General features: G+C 35.9%; 1 protein-coding gene across 11 annotated transcripts in view; it reads left to right on the forward strand.

Moving 5' to 3' along the window:
• The window catches only part of LOC126923488 (potassium voltage-gated channel subfamily H member 6), a 143,378-nt gene extending 131,451 nt beyond the window's left edge, over positions 1-11,927 (forward strand). For 4 of the 11 annotated variants that reach the window (XM_050736967.1, XM_050736969.1, XM_050736971.1 and 1 more), the window contains 9 exons: positions 93-429; positions 782-966; positions 1,055-1,179; positions 3,126-3,221; positions 3,588-3,728; positions 4,252-4,576; positions 5,129-5,206; positions 7,050-7,283; positions 7,453-11,927. In XM_050736967.1, the coding sequence (XP_050592924.1) occupies positions 93-429; positions 782-966; positions 1,055-1,179; positions 3,126-3,221; positions 3,588-3,728; positions 4,252-4,576; positions 5,129-5,206; positions 7,050-7,283; positions 7,453-7,786 (1,855 nt within the window). In that variant the 3' untranslated portion in view covers positions 7,787-11,927. The remainder of the gene's footprint in view (positions 1-92; positions 430-781; positions 967-1,054; positions 1,180-3,125; positions 3,222-3,587; positions 3,729-4,251; positions 4,577-5,128; positions 5,207-7,049; positions 7,284-7,452) is intronic. The other 7 variants (XM_050736973.1, XM_050736975.1, XM_050736968.1 and 4 more) reach the window with 6 other exon arrangements.
• The last annotated feature ends 432 nt before the right edge of the window (positions 11,928-12,359 follow it).

Below are 12,359 nucleotides of genomic sequence, written 5' to 3' on the forward strand. Positions count from 1 at the left end.
TTAATATTTTTTCACCAAGGGTATACATATAGCTAGATGTTTAACAAAATGAAAAAATTAATTAATTAATATTTTCTTCCTTTTTTAATTAGGGCGTTATCATTAAAATTTAAAACAACACACGCACCACCCGGTGATACGTTAGTTCATCGAGGAGACGTGTTAACGTCCCTGTACTTCATATCGCGCGGCAGCATAGAGATATTGAAGGGCGACGTTGTGATGGCAATCCTGGCCAAGGACGACATATTCGGGGAGAATCCTTGCATATATCCGACCGTCGGCAAAGCGTCTTGCAACGTGCGTGCGTTGACGTACTGTGATCTGCACAAGATACACAGGGACGATTTACTCGACGTTTTGGCTCTTTATCCAGAGTTCTCCAATCACTTTAGCCAGAATCTCGAGATAACTTTTAATCTGAGAGATGTACGTATTGTTTACATATCCTTTTATTCATAATTGGTAATGGATAAGGGAATTTTTCCTTTTAAAATGCTTTTTAGTTTAACTCGATATCCCTTAACTATCCTGAGATACTGTAATTTAAATGGAAGATTAATTTTTAATCCTTTATTATGTCCGTCTTTGTCGCAGCTCTTTCCTGACCTAATGCAAACTGCGCATGTGTGCGCTGGTCAGTGTCAAACGCCGATACAGCGTTTGTAATCGCTAATATTCCATTCTTCCTTATTCATTAATAATATGTAAAATACAAGAACAGAATTTTGTATTTACTTCATGCTTGTAAGAGTTAATGAAGTTTCGTGTTAATTTACAGGAGGAACAGGCTGGTGTCGATCCAATATCAGCAAGGTTTCCCGTCAGTACTCCAACGGACGTCGATGTCGACGCTAGGAGATTCGCTTTCCGTCCACCAAGATACCGTCGAGGACCCGGTGGTCCTGGCACCAATCTTATCCCTACTGGTCGACAAGACTCTTTACAGGGTGATCAGGAAGACTAGTAAGAATTTTTCAATCAAAACCACACAAACAAATAAATGCTTTCTCTCGCTCAAACTCATATATTTCTCCGTTGCTATCAAAAACAGCGACAAAGGGAGTGGTCATGGAATTCTGGAGTTCAGTACCGACAAAGCCGGCCAAGACGTGACACCATTGAACCTAGAGTTCGACGAGCCAAAGCAAAGAAGCTCCACATTGAACTCCATAACCGGTGAGAAAAATCGCGTGTATTCGGTCGATCGATTCACTTTTACTCCATTTTTTCTCCATCGGAGTGGAGTAATACTCTTTCTCTGTAACTCTCTCTCTTTCTCTTGTTTGCCTCTACTTACTGTCTGAGGAATGTTGTTCTCTGCACGATAAATAGAATATTCTTAATACATATTCGAGTAAGGACTTCTGTTACGATTTACTCGGTTTCGAACGTTTGCTATACATGTGGTCGTTGGAAGATCCTTATGATTCAGGAAAGTACTTTTGAATCATTGCTTCGCAAACACCTGCCACATCGATTATCGCTTATCATTTAAAAAGTATATTTTGAGAGATATAGATACTTCTCGGAACGTTGTATATATTTATTGAGAAGCTCAGCTTGCCCCTTTATTCCTTTATTTATCTTATATACTTATTACTCGTTACACGAGTTTGGACCGCTTAGAATCTCCGAAGAGAACCGATTTTGCCGGACCGGTTAACAACGTTATTGTGGAAAGGTAATTCCGAATCTTATATAGCAGAGTGCAGTAATCGCAGTTGCCTCCAACTATACAGTAGTCCTGGAGTGGAAGCGGTGGGATGTGAATTTTTCCTTTTTACTAACACTTGATTGGAAATTGTGCAATTTTCACCCACTTTTTTCACTTGCTTTAATCACGAATAGTAACTGTGTTGAGAGAAAGAAAATTCTGCTGAAAGAGCTTATTAGTATTTTCAAGATCTTTTCCTCTCATTTATCGTTAGTAAATTCATTCTTTTATTAGAAATTCTATGAAATTAATCTGTAAATATAAAAATTTTAAAGAAACCTTATGGATGCCGAATTGTTATAGATTGCGAATGTTTATGCAAAGTACAGTATCGAAACTTAAATAAAACGTACTTTTGATATTTTATATATCTTTACATTTGTAAGTACACATCCTTGTATATTCTCGTCGTAAGTATTCGCAGTCTAGCTATAAGATATTAAAGTAATAAATTTTTCGTACATCAATTTCACGTTGTATTAGATAAAATTTTGCTAATGAAAAATAGAAACTCTTGAAAATTACAAATCTGTCCCCCTTTCCACTTCACGATCGCCAAATTACAGTTTCAATCAGATTCATCTTGATTCAATTGCTACTAGTTCGTGTTTCATAAAGATCTTCATTCCACCATAGACACTTTGTTTCTAAGATCTCGTCTCTGTAGCATAGATCATTTTATCACGAGCTTTACTCGACCGACATATTTCCTCCTTTCTTTCTACCTTTCCCTCTTTTTCTGTCCGCTAAAACATCCCCTTAGCCCAATCGCTTTGATCAACATAGTATGATCTGTAATGTGATCTTGAAGTCTGTGAAATTATAATTTTGTAGATATTCATATCATATGTATACATAACAATTTTGTAACCATACAACATTTTTGTATATATTTTAGAGAATTCTCTTGGAATGGAAGTACTCGAAATATAGATTTTTAAGATTTCAAGATCGCCAGTATTATCTTTTTTCCTTCGTTTTACGAAGCGATATTTCTTTTATGATTAATATTTAAGGTAAATAGAATACGATGTGAAATCTAGATCAAAATAAAAAACAATTATCCTTTTCTTCGATATAAGAGATGAGCTTGACGAGGGAAAATTTTGTGAAATATTTTACCTTCAAATTGTTCTAAAATTATTTTCTAAGGTATTTTTACTTTAAACATTCTACAATTATACTCTAGAACATTTCTATATCAGAAAATTCTAAAATCTTAAAAGTCGTATTCTACAATATTTTTATTTAAAACATTTTAGTTTATTTTTATGATCAATCGAGCTCGTCTCATCACATCTCGATCTAAGCAAATCAGAGGCGTTTGGGTTAAGCGTGCAGCGTTTATAAGCTTTGCGTTTGCATTTGATTCCCGAGTTCGTTAACACCTTGAAACCTGGTTGTTCAGGCATGCTAACCCATCTCAAGCGCAGCATACCGGACCTACGTCAGCACAAGATCCATCTTCAACCACTGACGAGTCACGATTACCTTGCCAAGCAGAGTAAGTATCCATTTGGCGGAGTAGACTGGCCAAGTTTTTCTAAATCGTCGCAACGGAACAGACACACAATGTTTATCTCGCAATAATCAGCTGGCGATGAACCAATGCTGAAGAAACTGGGACAGAATTGCAATTAAGTCCCTGGAAAATAACATAATTTATACAAGAGTTGTCGACCTCTTTTTTTCTCTCGCTCTTTCTCAGTTTTTTTCTTTCTCTCTTCTTCTGTGGCTCTCTGCCTATCTGTCTCCTCCTTCTGGTTCCCTTCTTTTCTCTGGAGATAAGAGGCACTTTTAGAGATTAGGAAGGCTCGTGTCTGACTTCCCGGATCGTGGTACTGATACTTCTGTGCCTGGGTTTATCCAGTGACCACGCCGTTGACGAAACCAACACGGAGAAGCTCAGCCGCCGGTGAAAGCTGCCTCAGCCAAAACGCTGTGCATCCAACCTCGACGACATCCAGTCATTATACCACGCCATCGCCACCGCAACATCCACAATCTCATGGTGCGTGGAATTGTGTTTCCATGTTTCATTCCCCGTCGTTTGTGTATTGTATCACGATCGAATGTTGCCACCTTTGCTCGTGAATCATATGTGTTTGTCATGTACGTGAGGAGACTTTTTCGAAAATTGCTGAGAAATGAAAAATAGATATTGAAGAGGTCGCATAAAAAGGTGCCCCTTAAACAAAATCGAAATTTTATCTATGAATCTCGAAATATATAAATTTATCATCGAGACATTTACATCGCACCAATATATACGAACTTCTTACATATAAACGCAGATGACACTTTTACAAAATTCTTCAAAACGTAAGACAGACAAATATTTGAATTAAAAATTGAATTTAAAAAAGGTACCGAATTAGTAGGTACACGCCTAACATCAATTAAAACTATTTTAAGATGAAATACAATTCCAAAATAATATTCGAAAGAAATAACAGAACTAACTCAAACTATCGAACTAAATTTCTCAAGTTCTAGTTGAACAGATATTTTTATCCGATTATTTCTAATTCTAGGTGACTTTCAAAGTGGACCAGGCCGGCCTGTAGAAGAGATAAACGCGAGAATAGACCAACTATCGCGACAAGTGACCTCACTGGAGCATTCTATGGGTGAGGACATCAGATTGATTTTGAATCTGCTACAACAGACGCTCAATTCATCGAGGGAAAGTTCCAGCATCGAGATGATGCCTGGAACCACCTCGGCCGGGCTGTCGAAAAGTAGTAGAGCTCCGGCATTGGTCCAACGATCGGCCAGTGAACCGCAACCGCCAACAGGTCCGCCATCGAACAATGGAAATGGAAAGCTTCAGCCTAGCACGTCTCACAGTTTGTTTAGGTGAGTGTTCGCGATTCAATTTGGTAAATTAGAAATCCTATCGTTCGCACAGTAACATGGTAAAAAGATTGATGTCTAATTATTAAAGTTAGAGAATTTATACTACATATGCAAAGTGCCTCCAAACTTTGTCGGTATATTACTATTTAGAAAATGCTTGAAGTTTAGGTTCTTTATTCTTTATCAATGTCTTTATGAATATTTGATATCTCAAAACATACCCTATTTTTATCTTAAAATTTCAAGGAGTCGCTATCTTTTTCACATGTTACCGTATTGTTCTATTGTTCGTCACAGCAGATGTAACATGTGTCTTCTCTTTCTCTTTTCTATCTTTCTTTGAATTCAAATCGACGTGGTTGGAAACGTTCGAAGTCGCGGCATCGATTATCAGGACCGTAGATAAATTTTTCTCTCTTTAAACCATTATTCTCTCTCTCTCTCTCTCTTTCTCTCTCTCTCTCTTTCTATCTTCTCTCTTTCTTCTTTTTTTCAAGTAGAAACTGATTCTGTTTTTCCTAGGAAGTAATCGATATTTTTATTCTTGGAAAGCTTTCTTTCGAAATCCCTGGATCAGTTGCATTTGATTTCGACGTCTTTTATTTTGGAAAGGTTGGACAAGTTCCGAAGGTGACCATACTCTCTCATACTCTTCTTTGAAACCCTTTTTTTGCGAGCAGTGTCGCGCAAGTAGAACCGAGGCAGGAGTATCATAATTATATTAATACAAAACATCAAGATAGAAATAAAAATTTGCATAAAAGTAACGCTGCTAGTTTTCTGCATTTACGAAAATTGTTGCTAGTTGAAACTTGTCACGTTGTGACTTTAAATAATCTCATTTCCACTCTCTTTCTCCTTATCTTCAAACTAATCTTTACCCTTGTAATTTCGATAATTTTTTACTTTTTTTTATTTGTTTTTTAATATATTGTATCAAATAGAATGAATAATTGACATCGACATTTAAATCAAGAATCATTTTGAAATACTACTTAGAATGGTCTTTCTTTTCTCTCGATCATTAGTGCCTAGATCTTTCGTTAGGTTACATATTTCTGATCGATTTCTTTGTTTAACTTGCTGAGCCTATCTTTTTGTTTTCTATCCCCTTAATTAGAATATCGATCGAGCATTCTTTCATACGACGCGTGCGTAGAGGATTTTTATTTATTCTACGGCGTAGCACGTTTTCGAAGCTTGAAGGTGAACACGCGGGGTATGTCAAGCCATGTTTCCTCGATTCGTTTGCTCGTTAACGACATCAAATTAATCACGACACCATTGTCAATTTGTTTGAAGGAAAATTTCCAAGATCATCGTTTTAGATAGAGCTTTCCATTGTACTTTTCTCTCCACACGATAGAACAAACATTTAAATAATGCTTACAGTTAGTACTAAAATACACATTTCAAAAAATCATCAATTATACACCTAAATATTTTGTCAGTAGATATTTCCAAATTGGTCCATATATTGATCTTCAATATCAAACATTAATATTGGTAGCTTTTGTAAATGTGTATAAATTTTTGTAACAAGATACACACTTGGAAGATTTTAAAAAGATTTCATTACTGTTAAGATAGAAAGATATTCCCAAATTTGTCTCAAAATATTTTCTAAAATATTAAATTTTAATATCAAACACGAATGTTTGTAGTTTTATGTAAAGATGTCTAAAATTTTCCACGAAAAAAATTCTAGTTTTCAATTCGTCTATATTATAGTAATCCACACGACACTACCACTCTTTGTACACTTTAACAGAACTTGCCTTCATAGCAATTTAAAAATATCCCATCACGATGGACAGAGGTAAGAGATTCAATATGTAGCTGATTCCCGCGAGTATGAATCGCCACTACGTAGGGCATATGTTTTCATTAGTGCACAAGCATACGTATGTTTTGCTAGTTTCTATTTAGAAAAGTGCAGTACAGTCTCGATAGTCTCAAGATGTTCCAGTTAACAGGTTAAATTCAATCTTATCTTGAGAAAAATAAACTATAATCCTGGAAACGCGGTCAGTATCTTCGAGCCATTCGTCGTAAGGTGTCTTCGCAATAAAAAAGCAAAGGAATCCAAATCTGAATCACTCGTTTCTTCCCAGAACTATCGAGATTCTACCGTATACCTTTTAGCACTAAATTCAAGACTCGTGCTCCTTTTGAACACTAGCGTACCAAGGAACGAGGAGATGGAGCCGATCAATACAGACCACGTTCCGTAGAAATATAAATTAAATAATGTCGATGTCAGATTAATCGCGAATTTATGTGTAGGAGTCCCAATCAGGCAGACTTGCGACACTGTTCGGGACACTTAGAGGAATTAGAGGCCTAACCGAATCCCTTTGTACATAAATCACGTGCTTCAAGTATATTTCGCTGCTGCTCATAGCGGACGCCAGCGGCCGCTAGTAGATCTCGATTAAAACGAATTAATTCTTTCCTTAATTTCCATCTGCAGTAGACCTCCAACGAAGGAGCCAGCGTCAACGTCCTCGGGTACGTCACGATTGACAGTCACGTCGGATAGTTCCGCCCTGGCGACGGCCCTGCAGACAGCGTTGAGAACAGCACCCACAAGGTCACAGAGCCAACCCGTCGATCTAGCCGTGCCACCACCCACACAACAAGCACATCTGCCACACGGGTGGCATAGTCAACCTGCTGCATTTAGGAGAGGAGAGTTCAGGAGTGGGTAAGTTGACAAAAATTACATTTTTCTGTCGACTACAAGGTATTAATTACAAGGTATTAAGAGTGTTTGATATCGAATATTCTAAACAATTCTCTAATTCATTTCTAAATTCCATACACTGCTCCTTCTTTAATATTTTCTCGCCTTAATCTCGCAATTAATTCGTCAGGTACAGTTCGTTCAACAAGCGTTCAGAACCGGAAGGGGACGATCCGTGGAGCTGCGTAGTGTCCGTATCGGATCGAGGAAGCTCTCAACGTCCTCGAAGCAGCGAGTCTCGAAAAGAACCAACGAACCATCGTGGTTCCACCGATCTAGCAAGTAGTCAACGTTCAGATGGCAGGCAACTTACTCGAGAGGATGGCATAGGTCAAGCGTCGGGACAACGACAAGAGTCCTCGAGGCAAACGAGCGAAGACATCTCCTGGGAATTCACGATAAACGAGGCGCCGATCGCGAGATTAGAATCGTTGGATGAACTCGACCAGGATCACGGTAGTTAAGGCCAAGGTTTCCCCTTCCTTTTTGAAGTAATTGCAGCTCGCTTACGACTGAAACGCGACGCGTTGTTGAGCAATCGACAACATAATGATTCTAATGATTCATTCGGATGGCTGTGGACTCCTTCCGTTCCCTTTTGGAGGATCTAGAAAATGTGGCGCCAGGATAGAATACGCGTCCGCCGATCGATTTTCTCCTGGTGATTCCTTTTGGCTTTGATTTGTTAATTGGAGTTGGTTTCATGTACTTCTTTTATGAAGTAACTAGATCATTTTTGATACTGTGTCGTTGAGCTTGGCAATTTGTGATTCGTCAAACTCGATTTTTGACTAGTGTTAGTGAATAATTATAACACTCTGTTAGGTTGATGCATATGAAACTTTGTTTCGTTTAAGTTTGACTTTGACGGACTTGTGGAAATATATTTTATTTTAGTGTCAATTATCAAATATATTAAAAATGAAGATATTTGATATAGTTTAAGTGTATTTAGTGTTAAGAAGATTTGTAATAAAAAGTCGTAACCTCGTTATTGGTCATCATAAATGATCAGAATGTTCGTGTTATTCTTTCATGTGAGTTTTCATTTAGAAATAAATCTATTTTCAGATTTATAACAAGATTTTTAATGAAACGTTAATCGTTGGAAAAGTATACTGAACAAAGCACATGGAAATTATTTTCAACACATTTTTTCTATTAAATTATTTCAATTAAAAAGTACTTCATATGCACAAGCCTAAGAGTTTCTTCGTTCGTTCGATCACTTATTTTTCTACTTATATTAAATCTATGTGTTTAATATTTTAAGTAGAATCTTCACGTAAGGTAGCATTTTCAGTTTCTTTCAAGCTTTTATTATACACTGCGTTACTAATCGCGAGGCATTATTATGAATGATTAGTGACTTCAGTATTATAAGCAAAGCACTATATCTATTATTACACTTGATCATTTATATGTATATGTACATTCACTTCAAGGAAAAAAGATATTTTTGCTCGTTTCTTTTCTGATTAATATCACCTATTAAGAAAACGACACCTATTCAGACACAATTTTTGCAAAATTTTCGTTGGAAAGCGACTTATTTATATTCTCTAAATATTTTCTCCAACTAGTTTGCCCAGGTTACTACAACATTGTCGATAACTTTTCGAGCGTGGAATGATTAAGAGAAAATCGATTGGCAAGCGCACAGCAATATCGTCGTGGTACAAGAAGTTTTTAAGTTTGAAAGAGCGAAAAAACGAGAGGAAAGAGTGAGAATGGAAAGCACGAGCGGCGTTTCAGAAAGCTATACACGTACATACACAAAGACAGAAGTACACATACACAGGTACATATTACATAGACGCAATTATTCCGTGGTATCGACACATTTAATCCTACCGTTGGAACGTGAACTTGCCTTCGAGGTTTCTACCCCGTATTAACGCTACATTTCCTTTGAGCAATTTTTTAATCGTGTTAATCTATATACACATTCGCATCTACACACATACACAGATACACAAATTACTATGTATTCCCCTCTTGAAGCGATGCTTTTTTGTTTTGCACGTGGAAAGTTCTCTTTCGTTACTCGATAACATCGTGAAGAAGAATAAAAGAAACGAACAGCGAGGGGAATTAAAGAAGAATTAAAAGAAATAAAATGAAAGTACAAGATAACAGGCAGAAGATCGATGTTCATAAAATAAGACGAAAAATAATGTTTAAAGATATAAAAAAATAATTAAAGGAGAAATTACAATGTGCAGCTCGTGGAGAGAGAGAGAGAGAGAAAGTTTCTTAAATTTTCGGAGTCCTTCGCGTCACGATAAATACACGTAGCTAAGTTCAAAATTAAGATTAATATCGACTGAGAGCACCTTCTTTTTTTATTGCTTATAAGCGACGTTTAAAAAATAAGATTATACGAAGAAATTAGAAGAAAGCAGCGGGGGATGATAAAAATTGCGTTAAATAAAAAAAGGGAAACATTGTGTTGCGATCTTCGGGAAATATACGTGTTTAAGTTAAATAAAAGCAAGGGCATTGTCGGGGGCGAATTACAAAATGGCTGGACAACCCATGACGAACAATTAGATATTTCGAGAGTAATAAAAGAAATACAAAAGATAATTAAATAATTAAAATACAATTCTGAGTGCCACCTACGAAGTAAAACTGCAATGTCCTTTATACAGACAACCAAAAATAAATAAATAAATAAATAAATAAATAAATAAATAAATAAATGAAACGATTAAAGAGGGAAAAAATACACACGAAGCAAGCGAAAAAGAAAACGGGGAAATTAATACGGAGAGAATTTAGATAATGACTAATATTCTTACTATTATTATTATGATTATTATTACGGTTATTATTATTATTGTTATATTATTATTATATTATAATTATATTATTGATATTATTGCCATAAACGTAGGGATGAAAACGCAAGCGCGACGGGGGAAGAGGCGAGGAAAATATAGTAAAATATACCGACGGGTATAAAAATGGTAAAGCGACTAAAAAGAAAAAAGAGAGAAAAGAAAATGACAAAAAAAAGTCTAATGAATGAACAATTGCCTGCGCAATAACGGTATATAAATTATATATATATATATACCTACATGTTATACATACACGTGCGTGTGTACGTATATACACTGAGCAATTATGCGTGCGCCTATGTCTATGCGTACACACGTTGTAAAGAAATTTTTTACAAGATATCTCGAATTAATTAATGCTCCTAAGCGTACGTTGGTTTCTCTTCCTCTCTTTTCGTTCTCGACCTCCCGAGTTTACTTTTTTCACCCCCTCCGGCGATTTATCACGCAGTGATAAGGGTGAAAAGCGATGATCGATGATCCCCGATCATCCCCGTATAAATCGTTTTCCACGCTGATCGAACTCTGATCACGATTTTCTTCGATGTTATGTTGTTAACGAAGGTGTTATGGTTCGATTATCGAATTGGTATGACCGTTGACAATAATTGGAAACTGATCTCGAATTATTTAATCTGACGAAAAAATGAGTAATAAATTATATTTTTCCAGTCAGAATAAAGCATCGATCTAAAAAAACATAAATGAACATAAATGATCGAAATTACATATCACTTCGAGTGAGTATATTAAATATTGAATTTAATTCAAAACAATATTTGAATTAATTATCGAGGAACAAAAGGAAACACCATTGAAATTAAATGAAAGTAACTAAATTTGAAAATCGAAATTTTCAAAAGAAAGTACGCATATATTAAAATTGTAAGGAATGAATGTGATAGAAAGAATGGATTGCGAGAGGTAAATTCTGAATGCGTTTGGGGGAAAGGGGAGGCTCGATCGAGGATCATCGATCACAGATCTATTCGTTCTTTGCTCAGTATTTTAGGCTGTAAATGATACCGATACATTCGATGTAACGATTAAATGACTCGTAGTTACTTTGTAACGAGAGGAGCAGCGACGCAGCGCTAATGAGAAGCAGCTTTTTAATTACAAATAGCGATTATCTTTGATTATTATTACTACCAGTAGTACACGCAGCACACGTGGATTTTCGCACTTAGGTACACGGCGAAACGATACGGATTTATTGTTCTTTAAAAAGAAAATGCAAAAAAAAAGAGAGAGAAGCAACAGATGTTCGACAAATGGTCCAGAAAAAGGGCAACAGTGATCACTTCAGAAGGAAAAAAGCAACAGTTCTCGTTCGTTTCTTTTCTAATCAACATGTTTATACGAATTAATATACACAGATTTATTATAAAAATCCTATTTTTTGAAAAAGTATGGATATAATTGAATGTTTTCAATTCTAACAACGATCATTGATTATTTTTCAAGTATCACCGAATTTTTGCTATTTTGTCACACTAGATGGGAATTTTTCTGTTTAACTTTAAACGATTTCATTCGATCGAGTGATGGACGAAGAACGACGCTTAACAAAAATTTATCCAAGTGTGTTGAACGATGAATGCACAACGATAAGTAGAATTTTATTTCTAAGGATAACCAGCCTGTCAAACGTCGAAAGTGTCTACAAGAAAAAAATGCCTGTTCATTTTCAAATCGTTTATCAATGTATCTGTCCAAGAATGAAGAGAAAACAGTAAAAATTCTCTTATGTTTCTTAGATCCGATTTTTCTTTACCAGTCGTTTATAAAAGATGCGATCGTCGACGAAATTGATGTCGCTGAAAGAGTCGGATACCAAAAAAAAAAAAAAAAAAAAAAAAAGAAACGTCCATTGCATCATCTTTAAGAATATTCCGCGAAGATTTCGTTCAAATCGCCAGAATTCACACCATACCCTTTGGAACATCGAATTTTTGCGAAGATTTTTTAGAAATATCACGAGTGAATAGCAATAATTAAAATATTTCGACGATGAAATATATAAGAGACTCGTGCTGTATATCTTTCGAAGAAATTTTTTAATTATAATGATACAACGGTGAGAAAAATCATTCGTTTTTCTGATTGCAAGATGTCAACGCGTAAATTCGCTAGCAACTCAAACTCGTTTTCTACATTTTAGTATAACGAGAGTAAGTCGTGATATTTG

The sequence above is a fragment of the Bombus affinis genome, chromosome 13 (genome assembly GCF_024516045.1).
Source record: "Bombus affinis isolate iyBomAffi1 chromosome 13, iyBomAffi1.2, whole genome shotgun sequence".
In the NCBI taxonomy this organism is placed as follows: Eukaryota; Metazoa; Arthropoda; class Insecta; order Hymenoptera; family Apidae; genus Bombus; species Bombus affinis.